Source organism: Macaca mulatta, chromosome 1, assembly GCF_049350105.2.
Source record: "Macaca mulatta isolate MMU2019108-1 chromosome 1, T2T-MMU8v2.0, whole genome shotgun sequence".
NCBI classification, from domain to species: Eukaryota; Metazoa; Chordata; class Mammalia; order Primates; family Cercopithecidae; genus Macaca; species Macaca mulatta.
The window spans coordinates 54,965,607-54,979,799 of NC_133406.1; the positions used below are offsets into that span (position 1 = coordinate 54,965,607).

Below are 14,193 nucleotides of genomic sequence, written 5' to 3' on the forward strand. Positions count from 1 at the left end.
AAGAATGCATATAATATGGTTCCAGTTATGTTAAAACATTCAGATACACTAAAACTGTATATGTTCTTACAGTTGCCCATATTTGTAAAAGCAAAGAAAAAGTTCAAGTAGAGAACTTTCATTGATATTTAATATTTTAATTATCTATAAAGTGACAAATCATTTATGTTTTACTGTTCTTATTCCTGGTCCTAATAAAATAATCCAGCTAAGTCCATGCCAATTTAAAACAACCTATTATTCTGTTTCATTGAGTGTTAGGAAATAAGGATTTACCTTTACTTTGAGTTTTAAGATAATTTAGTTTGGTTTTGGGGATATTTGCTGACTTTTCAGCTATTCTCTTAAAATATTTTAAAATACAATTTCACAAATGAAGAATATTTGAAAAATTGGAGCCTTTCATTAAAATGTTCAGGTTAAATCCAGGTTATCCTGACATCCCATTTTATTTCAGGTCTTATTAATCAAATTTTTCTTTAAAATTTTTTGGTCAAAATTTTTTAAGTGATTTTACTGCTACTAGTACTTGTTTCCACATAAGCCTAAACTTATCAGATTCCCCTTACCAACTCCTTGAGGGCAGGCACATCAACTTGTTAAATCAATGCCAGTATAGCAGTCAGCCTCCTTTCAGGCAGATGCTCTATGATTCAACACCTTTGACTTAGCAGCTTCTCTGAATTTTTATCCTACAGGATACACAGGTGCCCAGTGTGAGATCGATATCAATGAATGCAATAGTAACCCCTGCCAGTCTGATGGGGAATGTGTGGAGTTGTCCTCAGAGAAACAATATGGACACATCACTGGACTGCCTTCTACTTTCAGCTACCATGAAGCCTCAGGTTATGTCTGTATCTGTCAGCCTGGATTCACAGGTGAGGCCAAGGAGATGGGATATGACTTGACTTTCTGGCATTTTATGGCAGAACATGGATTTAACCAACTGGGGTATTAGCAGGATCTGTGTTGTGTAAACTCCGTTGCTATGGTGCAAAGGGTCCCCCTTGTGGGCATGAAAAGTATCTTGTTTCACATGTCAGAATTCCTCAAATCACGAGAGAAATATTAAAAACAGGGATAAAAGAGGTATGAAAGGGGTGACATTTTTATATGTTATGCTGGGAATTGGAGTGCATCTCAAGTTCTTTACTTTATACACAGAAAATGTTGAAATTTTTATGCTATCAAATTTGATAATGCTGTTAAATTTTATGTTATTCAAATTTGCTAAAAAACTTACTGTGCTTATATTTACACTGGGAAAAATGACCTAGTCTCAAGTAATCTTCCTCAACGATTCTATAGCTGAAGTCATTCCATATATCAAATTTAAATTACTCTCTCTTTTTTTTTTTTTGGTTTTACAACTTTCTTACCTAAAACCCAGAGGAAATTTGCATGTCTGTTTTCCATTGAACAGTTTTGTATGTGTCTCCTTCCCGTTCTGAAAATTTTCAGAATTTTTGAGGCAGTCTCCTATTCATTAATGGCTAGCAATTTACCCGCAATTGCATTGATACCACTGAGAAAACTAATTACAATCTAGATTTCTATCATGTTTCTTTCTCAATAGATTAAGTGATGCCTCTGGAAAATATTTCAGTTGTTGTTCAGGATTTCTCAGAAAAGTACATGAGAAATAAGAAAAGAAGGCGGTGGTCTATTTACAGTTAGGATTCTCTTTCAATGTTTCAGTTTTGAAGTTTAATGATCTTTGATTTGTGGCAGTGTTTGCTGCACGGTCGATAAAGAAAATGTTTACTTCCTTATTCACTGACCTTTCAAGGAGAACATACAGGAAAAAATTCCCTCAGGTGTCAATCAGCAAAGTGGTATTTACCCTGAACAAATTCTATCATGCATACTTCCTACCCTAGTTTTGAAAATGCATCCAAATAAATCTTGATATGACTAAACTGATTAAATGCATAAAACAAATCTTGTAATATATCATATTTCCCAACTATTTAAGCTGCTAGAAATAAATATGAGATCTGCAAACATACAGGTCTTTCTGAAATATGTTTGTGTATTTACCTCACCTCTGGGGATATTTAAATTTCCTGTTTCTCTTTCTTACTATTGCCCCTTTTCAAAAATGTGTTTCCAAATTATTTGATTTTGGTCTGGTGTATGCACTTTTGTCAGCTACTTTATATTTTTCTTGGAATAAGGTGAAGCATTATAAACTATTTTTAAAATACTGGTTTTAGGGTCATAAAGGGGTGATTCTGTCAAAGCCAAAGAAAATTGCTAATATTGCCTCATCAAATAAAAGGAAATGGGTGACCCCTTGAATCTGCAGATCTAAACAGGAGAGGCAGTAGAATGTTCCAGAAAAAAGTGTTGGGCTTGATTTTTGAAGAGCTGCCAGGAATGACTATATGAGTTAAGATGTCCTGGCTGCCCCAAATCTCTGTGGCTTAATGAAATGGTTTATGTTTCACTCATGTGAATTCCAAAACTGGGTTCCCATCATCAGTTGTCCTACAAATAGCGATTCAGGGTCACAGGCTCCTCTATGCTTTTTCCTCGCTTCAAAATGTTACTTCTAAATTTGCTGTGCTCCTCTGCAGCAAGCCACTGGAGAAGGAAAGAAAATGGAGGATGACACCTGCAGGTTTTATGGACCAACCACTACAAGTAATGAATATCTCTTTTACCAACATTTTATTGGTCAAATTTAATCATATAACTACATTTAACTGCAGAAAAGACTAGAAAATCTAGTCTTTCTGTGTATCTAAAATAAAGAGAAAATAAGTTTGCAAACAGATAACCAATTTGACACAATAGCTAGAGCTGGTACACTGGGGATACAAACCTAGATCTTCTGATGCTAAGTTTATCCTCCTGCTTACTATGTCACATATTTTTATGTCTGCATATGTTTTTCTACATTTCATTTTAAAATAGCTTTTTAAATGGTAATAGTATATTTATGTGCAGTTTTAAGAAATACAGGGAGGCCCATGTATACTTTACCTAATTTTCTCAATAGTACCATGTTGCAAAACTATAAGTCAGTATCAGACTTGGATATTGACATTGACAAAGTCCACATACAGAACAATTGTCATCACAAGGATTCCCCCTCTCTCCTTCCCTGCCTCCTCATCCCTTATCCCTGGCAAATACTAATCTGTTCTGCACTTGTATGATTTTGTCATGCCAAGAATATTATATAAATGGAATTATGCAGTGCATAAAGTTTTAGAATAGGAATTTTTTGTTTTTTTTTTTTTCACTCAGCATCATTCTTTGGAGATTTATCGAGGTTGTGTATCAATAGTTTGTTCCTTTTCATTGCTAAGTAAAATTCGATGGTATGTATATATCAAAGGTTTTTTGTTTTTTTCTTTTAACCATTCAGCCATTGAAGGGCATCTAGATTGTTTCAGTTTTCAGCTATTATGAATAAAGCTGCTAGAAACATTGTTGTACAGGCTTTTGTGTGAATGTAAGTATTCAGTTCTCTAAGGTAAATGCCCAGGAGTAAAATTGCTGGTTCCTATGATAGTTTCATGCTTAGTTTTCTAAGAAACTGCCACACTGTTTTCCAGTATGTCTGTACCATTTTGCGTTCCCACCATCAATGTACGAGTGATCCAATTTCTTTGCATTCTCACCAGCATTTAATGTTATCACATTTTTTTAGTAGTCATTTTGATAGGTATGCAATGATATCTCACTGTGGTTTTAATTTGCATTTACCTCATGGCTAGTGATGTTGAACATCTTATATATGCTTGTTTGACATCCATTTGTCTTTTTCAGGAAAATGTCTCCCCATGATTTTTGCCTATTTCCTAGTTGTTATTATTTTTTTAGCTGTTGAGTAATTTTCCACATACAGACCCTGGGCATTTTTTGTGAGATTATACCTAAGTATATAGTATATACTTGAGGGATAGTAGATAGTATTCTGTTTTTAATTCACTTTCTACATATTCACTGTTAGTGTTGGGAAAGGCAGTATTGTGCATGTGGTCTTTCAAACCCCTACTCAGCCACGTAAGAATGGGCCTTGGGCCCAGAACACTTCCTTCCCAAGAGATAAAGCGTCCTCGCAGCCCATGCTGGAGTTATCACCTTGTGTGGGAATATCTTTCCCTGTTTCAGACTCAATATGTACTCCCTTGTTCTGCTTAAACATATGTATCACATGGCACCTAGCCAGCCCCACTGCTATAACTTTCTTCTGCGGGGAGGGCAAAAGGTTCTTCTGCTGCAGCATGAGAGGGTTACATGCTGCCAACTGCCCCGCATCTGCTGCAAGGAGGCCCTTCTATTTATGGGGACTGACGCCAACTACATAGCTGACCTTGCTCTGTCTCTTCTTTATGTGAGTAAAACATTGTTCCATGTAGTACTTGACTGTGTTGTGTTTTCCTTGGTGACTCCGATACCAAAATGCAGTGGCCAAACGTGTCCAGACTGTTACTCCTGGTAATAAGCAACAGATGCCACTTGCTAGAGAGCTAGAACATAAAAATATGATTATTTCTTGGTTGTTGATTGTGTATAGTGAGACTTTGTTTAACTCATCGATAAGATCTAGGAATATTCTTTTTGTAGATTCCGGGACATTGTCTGCATGGACAATTATGCCATCTGCAAAGAGGAATGGTGTTATTTCTTCCTTTACAATACACATGCTACTTATTTTACGATGTTGAGTATGAGTTGTGAGAGCAGACATCTTGCTTCATTCACCATTTTAGAGGGAAAGCATTCAGTCTTTTACCATTAACTATGATCTCCATAGAATTTTTATAAATGCTCTTTTTCAAGTTGAAGTAGTTCCTCTCTACTCCTAACTTGCTAAGAGTTTTTAATCATAAATGGGTATTGCCTTTGGTCAGACACTTTTTCTGCAATTGATTTATCATGTAAGTTTCTTATTTAGCCTGTTGATGTGATAGATTGCACTGATTCATTTTCAAATACTGAATGTGACTTGCATATCTGAAGTAAATCCCATTTGGTGTATTTTTTTTCAGTTTGCTAATATTTTGTAAGACTTTTTTGCTTCTAAGTTCATGAAAGTTATTGATCTATAGTTTTCTTTCTCTCTCTTTTCTTTTTTTTTTTTTTATACTGTCTTTGGTTTTATGATCAGGGTAATATTGACCTCATAAAATAAGTTGGGAAATGTTTCTTCATTTTCTATTTTCTGGAAGAGAGTATGTAAAATTGATGTTAATTATTCTTTAAATATGTGGTAGACATCTTCAGGGAAATCAGCTGATCCTGGAGATTCCGTTTTCTGGATCTTTTGAATTGCAGATATAATTTCAGTATTGTTACAAGACTATTGAGAATACCTATTTTTGGTGATTTGTGGATTTCAAGGGATTGGTCCTTTTTTTTTCTAAAAATTGTGTATTTTGCTGTTGTCGGATGGAGTATTTCTATATATGTCAATTAGATCATGTTGGGTGATTGTATTGATTGGATCTTCTATATTGCTGATTTTTCTGTTGAACTTCTGAGCATAATGTTGCTCATAGTAGTGCCTTGTTACTCTTTTAATGGCTGCAGAATCTATAACGATTTCTCTATTTTATTCCTAATTTTGACTATTTACATCTTCTTCTTTTTTGTCCATCTTTCTACAGGTTTATCAATTTTATTGATTTTTTTTAAACTAGCTTTTGGTTTCATTGATTTTCTCTGTTTTCCTGTTTTCAATTTTATTGATTTCTGTTCCTTTTTATATCCTTGTTTCTGCTTGCTTTGGGTTTATTTTCTGGGTTTTTTTTTTTTATTTATTTTTATTTTTCTAGCTTCTTGAGGTAGGAACTTTTATTATTGATTTAAGACCTTTTCTCTTTTCTAATATATGAGCATTATAAATTTAACTCTCAATACTGCTTTAGTAACTGCATCCCACATATTCTGATATGCCATACTTCCATCTTAATACTGTTCTGTGTATTTTTAAATTTCCTTTCTGACATCCTTTTTGACCCATGGATTATTTAGAAATAAGAATTGAATTGTTTAATTTCTATTTAGAAATTTTTCTCTATCTTTCTGTTATTGATTTTCAGTTTGATGCCATTATGACTAGAGAACACATTCTATATCATTTCAAATAATTCAAATTATTTCAAATCTGTTGGGGCTTGTTTTTTGGCACAGGATACGATCTATCTTGGTAAGTGTTCCATGGTTGCCTGAATAAAAATTAAAGAACAACATGTGTTCTGCTATTGTTTAGAGGCAATTTGTATATATGTCAATTAAATACCATTGACTGATGGTGTTGTTCACATTTTGTATATCCTTACTGATACAGAATAGCACTGTCTAGCAGTCCTATTACTTGTTTAGAGGAGAGGTGTTAAAGTCCCCACCTATAATTATGGATTTGTCTATTTCTTCTTTTAGTTCTATCAATTTTTCTTCATGTAGTTTGAAGCCCTGTTGTTTGGTGTATACACATTTAGAGTCGTTATGTCTTCCTGGTGTGTTGATCCTTTTATCATTATGCAATGATACCTTTTTCTCGTATTCTTTCTTTGCTTTGAAATCTACTTCATTTGATATTGCCATAAGCATTCCTGCCTTTTGAAAAATTATATTTACACAGTATATATTTTTCCACCCTTGTATTTTCAACCCACTTATGTCATTAAATTTGAAATGAGTTTCTTGTAAACAGTATATCAAAACAGCAAATTGTTGGGTCATGCTTTTTTAATTCACCTTGCCAATCTCTGCCTTTTAATTGGTGTATTTAGATCATTTATGTTTAAGTAATGAGTAATATTGTAGGTCTTAGCTCTATGATTTTATTATGTGTTTTCTGTTTGATTCCTTTCTTTCTCTTTACTTCCTATGAATTAGTTGACTATTTTTAGAATTTCATCTTGATTTCTGCATTGCATTTTTAAATATATTGCTCTGTGTAATTTTCATAGTGATTGCTCTGGGTATGACTGATCACAGCCTATTGGTTTCAGTATTTTACCACTTTAAGTGAAGTATAGGAATTTTACTTCCGTTTAGGTTTTCTTTCTTTCTTTTTCTTTTTTTTTTTTTTTTTTTTTTTTGCTTCTGCACTTTAAAATATCCTTGTTGTGAGGGTCAGATGGTGTTATAATTTTTATTTTAATCATTACGTATAATTTAGAAAACTCATGAAAAGAAGTATACTCCATTTTGTTTACTTATATGTCTATTCTCCATTGTTTGTCCTTCCCGTCTTGGGCCTCAAGATTCCTTCTGTTTTTTTAAATCACTTTATTTAGGTTTACAGAGCTTTCTTTAGCCATTCTATGAGGGTAGGTATGCTAGCGACAATTTCTTTTGGTTTTCCTTTGAGAATGTGTTTATTGCGCATTCATTCTTGATAGGCAGTTTTATTAAATGTGGAGTTCGTGGTTGACAGTTCTTTTCTTATGGGATTTGAAAAACTCTACTACACAACTTTTTTTTCTGCACCCCATGGTTTCATATGAGAAATCTGCTATCATTGTAAAGTGGTGCTGGGTGCAGGGTTTGGGGAAAGGAAGGTGGGCTTGGCAGGCGGGAAGGTGGGCTTGCAGGCGGGAAGGTTTGCAGGCTTTTGCTCCCTTTTTCAAATACCAACAGAGTCCCTTCCCAACTCCCAGCTCAAGCCCTTTTGGAACTGTGTGCTGTTGTTGGCACCCTGTGGCGCCTCCTTGCCACCCCTGTCCTTTCCATGCCCGGGAGTGGGTCTTTCTGGCTCTGCAGAATGGAGACTTAAATCCAAGGTCATGGCAAAACATCTGAAGTTCATGGCCAGGACCGTGACGGTACAGGAAAGGAACATGGAAGGTGCATAGAGGACCCTAAACAGAATCCTCACTACGGATGGGCTCATTGAGGACCTTAAGCATCGACAGTATTATAAGGAGCCATGTGGCCGGCGACACAGGGAAAGCTATGAAAGGTGCGGGAGGATCTACAACATGGAAATGGCTCACAAGACCAACTTCTTGATACGAAAGAATCAGGCAGATCCGTAGCAGGGCTGCTGAGGTGGGCAGATCCGTGGGAGGGCTGCTGAGGCCTGTGGATGGGATACACAGTATGAAATCGTCATCCAGTTTTGTCTCCATCTCTTTTCTTTGTACAGTCTCATTTCCTATTACCGTTCTGCAATAAACTCAATCATATGCTTGCAAAAAAGAAAAAGAAAAGTGGTGTTGCCCTAAAGGTAATAAATTATTTCTATCTAGCTGCTTTCAGTATTTTTTCTTTGTCTTTAATTCTCAGCAATTTGTAATATGACTTGGTGTCAACTTATTTGGGTTTATCCTATTTGAGATAGTCTCACCTTTTAAAATCAGTAGATTTTTGCCTTTTGGCAAATTTGGGGGCTTGTTAGCCAATTTTTATTTGCATATTCTTTCAGATCCTTTTTTTTTCCACTTCTGGGACTCTGATCATACAAATATTGGGTCTTTTGCTGTGCTTTCAGAGGTTTCCGAGGTTCTGTTTTTATTTTTGTTTAGTCTATTTTCTGCCTTTTGCTCAGATTGAGCAAATTCTTTTGATCTGTCCTCAAGTTATTGATTCTATTCTTTTTTGTCTCCCGTCTAGTATTGAGCCCATTCAGGGAGTTACTTCATCTATTGTTTTTTTTCAAGTCTATAATTTCCATTTTGTTATTTTAAGCAACATATTTTTTGCTGATACTTCTATTTTTTCTTCATCTCAGGAGAATTTGTAATTGCTTATTAAATCATTTTTATGATGGTTGTTTTAAAATTCTTGTTAGATAATTCCAATATCTGATTTATCTCAGGGTTGACATCATTTCATTTTATTTTCTCATTCAAGCTATGGTTTTACTGATCCTTGTGATGACAGATGATTTTGAATTGTATGCTGGACATTTTAACTGTTAGGTTAGGAGACTCCATGTCTTCTTTGAATTTTTGAATTTAGCAGGCAGTCACCTTTTTAGGTTTCAAGAACAGGTCCTGGCCTACTTATATGGACTGTGGTTCCAATGATCAGTTTATTTCCTGAGTCTTTGCTGTGCTGTTCTGACTTTCTTGGCTTACCTTGTGCCATTGGGCCTCCCAGGTCTCTACTGATGATCCCTGAGTGGTCAGAAGGTGTTTCCTTAGGTGAGAATGTTCCATATCCTTCTGAGGAAGGGGAGTCTTGATTTATGGGGATGAAGAGGCTCCTTTGGTGGGTGTTGTGGTGAGCTTCTCCCTGTCTCTGGGGGTAGAGAGCATTTCCTAGGCTGAATACCTGTTGTGGTATAATCCCCTTTGCTGATCCCCCAGGCACAGGGTATCTCTTGAGAGAAGTAGAGAGTCTCAGAACTGTTAAGGAAAGAAAAGACTTCACATAACAGGCCATTGTGGTAGCATAATTCTTTTTGCCATGGCCCCCTTGCCATATGATGCCTCTGGGGAGCGGAGGGGAGCCTCAGCAACAGAGGAGGTGAGCTCTTTCTCTGGCTGCTTTTTTCTTTTCTTCTTCTTCTTCCTCTTCCTCTTCCTCCTCTTCCTCTTCCTCTTCCTCCTCCTCCTCCTCCTCCTCCTCCTCCTCCTCCTCCTCCTCCTCCTCCAGAAGGGCTGTGTTTAATTCTCTTTGCCCATTCTTCCAGGCTCACCCTGTGTTGTAGGTGGGACTCTCATTCAATCTGGGGAAAGAAAGAGCCAACCTGGGCCACCTTCTCTTGTTTCTGTTACTGACTGGGGGTCAGCAAACACCAGGACTGAGGCACCTTCTTGTATTATGCTGGAGGTTATAAAAAGCCCTGATGCTCTGCTGTTACACCTGGGATCTCTAACCAGTTCACCTTCCTCTTCTACCTTTCAGAGTTCTATTTGGTTGTTATATGTAGTTTTTAGTCATGCTTAGTGGGGAGAAACAGGGAGAGACAAGTCTATGCTGTCTTGTCCAGTCTAAAAGTCCCTATGTAACATTTGTTAAAAACACTTGTGTTATAGTAGGATAAGGAAAATTGTGTGATTTTTTTTTTTAATGGCTTCAGGTAGAAAAGCAAGTGTTAACTTTCTCTTTATCTTCCTGATAGTACCAAGAAGTTCAAAATATAATTTATTTTTATCAATGAGATGACTATAATTAATCATTAATAAAAAACTTACTATTTCCCTTGCCTTTCTTTCACCCTGAATAGTTGGATATTCAACTTTATTTTATTTTTATTTGTTATACATCCATTTTATATTTTTCAGATAGAAAATATACAGTTTACTTTTTTGCATGCTATGTGTATTAACAGCTCTATTGGTTGTTAGATTAAAATAAAATTTCCATTATGATGAAAAATGTGTTTGTACATAGTACATATACTGACAGCTCCATTCAAAAGAACCATTCCAAGTGTTAAATACAGTTATAAACTATTATTACTCTTCACTACTTGTGTAATTACCTTCTATATTGAAAATATTTGCATATGTAATGTAATTTTTTAACTTTTTATAATGTAAAAATGATATATACCAGAGAAGAAAATTAACTGAGAGTCTCAGAATTATACTCAGGGATATAGAAATAGAGAGAACCTGAAACCATGGAAGATGAGAAATGAAAACAGGAACTCAAGGAGGCAGAGAATCCTAGTGAGAGAAATCAAGGCCTCCTGAAGGAGGATTAGCTTTTATTCAAGGTTTCTTCTAGAATTTCCAGCAAGGAAAGCAAGTTACCAGGGCCCAGAGAAACCAAAAGTCTCATTTGATGAGATAATTGAGAAAAGTCTAAAGATCCATTTCGATATTTTAATGACTAGAATTGAACCATGCCTCTAGAGGCAATAGTGGTTACTATACTCTAATTCTCCAAAATGGTTTCAAAAAAATTTGGCAAAATATGCTCATAGCTTGTCATAACTATTTGTGACCATAGTTGCAACACTCAAATTAAAATGAGAAGGGACCATTACCACTTGATTTAAATGTCTGTGCATTTATTTAAACCTGCACATCCACATAATTTTAATGGTAAGCAAAATAAATTTATAATTGGAGAAGGCCTGTAGTTGAGTAACACTATTCAGTCCGTTCCAAAGTCAGTAAATTATCTTTATTTTGTATGACCACCCTTGACCACTACTGAAGGAATGTTGGCCGCTTCTTTGTATTATGTTTGAGCTTTCCAGTCCGGGGCACTGGCCTCAGTTCTGGGGATAAAATGATGAGAGTACATGGTCTCTTCCCAAGGGAAAATGAAAGAACAGGAGGAAAATGATGCACAAAGTATAAGACAATATGATAACTGGCACAGTGGAGCCATAAAAAGGCACCATCGGATAAATCAGCAAAGAGGAACTTTTATGCTGTTTATGCGAGATAGAAGTTAGTGGAAATTATAAGAACCCAAACAGCTTGATAAATTCACATTTTAAAAATACAAGTCAACCTTACTACTGAAACTTTTACAAGGATCTCATGACCTATGTGCTTACCCTTGAACCACTCTGTTCTAACCAGCCAAGTGGAATTGGAAGCAATTGATATGTCTTTCATGTGAACATTTCATTTCTGTTTATCAAACTATACTCATGATAATACCCTTAACAAGTTTCCAAACCATCTCATCCAAGTCCAATTTTCATTTCTAACTTTCCTTCACCAACTCCAATTAGCATGTACTCCAACTCAGAGGAACACCCTCCCTGGTCTCTGGAACGCTACATTGTTGCCTCTGAGGCTGGGATTTTATTCTGCTTCACCCATCTGCTCTCTGTATGGAAAGAACTGAGTGCAGCAGGGGATCCTATGAAGTCCTGGCTTCAAACCTCGGGCAAAAATAGCGAGTTTCTTAACAATAAACACCCCGATGAGAGCCACCTGGCAAAGTGACTGCACACAGGGCTTTCGTTCTCAACTTCATCCGCTTCAAGCACAATGTTGCTAAAAATGAAGCTTTCGCTTTTCCTTAAAAATCAAATCCTGTCACTTTACCTAAATTCAACTAAAATAGCCATAGAGGGCCAAACATACATCATTCAAAGTTTCATGTAGTCATGAAGGAATTAGGCAATGGGACAGTCAATATCTCCTGCTGGAAGAGAAATTTTCAATAGAATTTTTTCATTTGCTGACTTCACATTTCAGGAGCATTTTTCCTAGAGATGCACTTTTCTTTTTCTTACTTACAATTTCAAGTTTGAGAGTATAAATCCTAGGACTCTCAAACAGATATTTGATATGCATATAAAACTGTAACTCTAAAAGATCAAACTTCTCTTATATCCTTGTTTACTTCATAAAACATCTTTTCAACAGATTCATCTGATTCATTTACCTTCGCCTTTACCATGCATGTTGATTTCTAGAAACAAAACTATTCATCATATGTATAACTATTTATGCTTGTACTCCTTTTGATTTTACTATGTTAGCTGCAATAACTAGGACAGGCATACCACATTATACACACATTAATTTAAAAAATTATTTTTATTGATTGCTTACTGCCTACTATGTACAAAGATATTCTAGCTAGGAGGAAAATTTAAAGGCTGATATTTGGAAGACCACATACAGACCAAAACACAGGCAGATATGTTTGTGAGACCCTATGACAAAGATAGATAACTGTGGCATCAAGGGCCTTGGCTGCTTTCTCAGGTTAGCATTCTTCTGTTGACTTGTAATCACACAAGTAAGGGAAAAACTCTCAAATGAATAATCAGCAGACAGGTGCCAACTCTTCAACTTAAGTATGCTGGCCAACACGTATTAGAAAAATTTTCTGAAACTAAAGAACAAAACCAGGAAATTCATCATTAAAGTCTTAAGGTGCTGTCCTGTCAACTTAGAAGACCTGAAAGGTAGATTTTCTTACCAGGGTTCTATTTTGATGAGAGAGATGTGGGCCACACCCATTTAAAAGAGCTTTCAGGAGAGTAATGTTTCCTGAGAATAGCCTAGTGTTTGTTAGAGTAAGAAGCTGAAGAAAATGATCAGAGGGAAGGTTGAGGATATTGGGAGTTGTCCTCACAGTAGACCATCCTGTGAGCTCTCATATGATGCGGTCAAGTGTGTGTTTGCTACTCATGAGGATGCCCATCTTGACATCCCCTGTTTTTTTCTAACTACCCAAGGTCCCGAAACGTTTGTTTATTAAGCCTGGTAATCATTAAGAAGAACAATATTATTGACCTACACCTGACCTAAAAAATGATTAATTATAGCTCTTTTCCCAATGTCTACTGCTTTAGTTTGTTGAGAGAGTCTGTCTTCTCACATCAACACAGACGACCCTCAGAAACACCTGTTTCCTCTTGCATCTGCTCCGCAACTGCCATGACATGCACATTCACCTAGAGCTTCACTTTAGCCCCCAGCAACCCAGTTCCCAGGGCAAGAAAAAGTATCCAAAACCTCTTCCTGAGACCAACCAATCCTCTTCCTGAAGAATTACATATCGCTTTCTCAAAAGAGGTTTTATTATATCTGCCATTAGCAAAAAACTACCCCTTAGTAATTACTTAAGCAACAATTAATTTCCGAAGAAGATATAATCAGAATTGATTATAACTTTTCCTTAAGTACATCAGGAACAATACCACTATGACTTATAAGTCTGCTTACCTCAGTCACCCACAGAAGTCCCAGCATCCCAGTTCATCATTTCTGGTCTTTATCCAAGAATGCTCTGTACATATCCCAATTTCATGCAATTTTCCACCCCATTCTGAACTTCTCTCTGTATGCTGAAGATTTAATAAGCCCAATTACCAATGTCCTCAACTTTTTTCTAAATGTTTCCTTCACCTGCTTGCTTAAGCTCAAACCATGCTATATTCTCAAGGTACCATTTCTTCTGCAGTCTTCTTGAATGGTGGTTGTCTTTTATTCTTCTTCCAAATCTCATGTTTGACTAGTCCCAAAGGTAAGCTGAATATCCTCATGTCATTGCTTCATCTAGGAAATTAGTCTTCCTTCCTCATTCAGAATTTTCTATCCAGTGAAACTAAGCCTCATAAGTGAAGGAAAGACACAATCTTTTTCAGACAAACAAATGCTGAGAGATTTCTCCACTTGCAAGCCAGCACTACAAGAACTGCTAAAAGGCAGCTCTAAATCTTGAAACAGAACTTCAAAATACACCAAAATAGAGCATTCTTAAAGCATAAATCTCACAGGACCCATAAAACAATAACACAATAAAAAAAAACACAAGGTGTTTATACTTTTGTTGATGGAAAATCAACAA

The 14,193-nt window shown here is 36.0% G+C and overlaps 1 protein-coding gene and 1 pseudogene across 2 annotated transcripts in view; both read left to right on the forward strand.

Annotated features, from left to right (window-relative positions):
* The window catches only part of CRB1 (crumbs cell polarity complex component 1), a 207,904-nt gene that overhangs the window by 76,547 nt on the left and 117,164 nt on the right, over positions 1 to 14,193 (forward strand). For both annotated transcript variants that reach the window (XM_001110912.5, XM_001110878.5), the window contains one exon: positions 699 to 881. In XM_001110912.5, coding sequence (XP_001110912.3) covers positions 699 to 881 — 183 coding nt within the window. The remainder of the gene's footprint in view (positions 1 to 698; positions 882 to 14,193) is intronic.
* LOC100424252 (small ribosomal subunit protein bS21m pseudogene) lies at positions 7,755 to 8,018 on the forward strand (annotated as a pseudogene).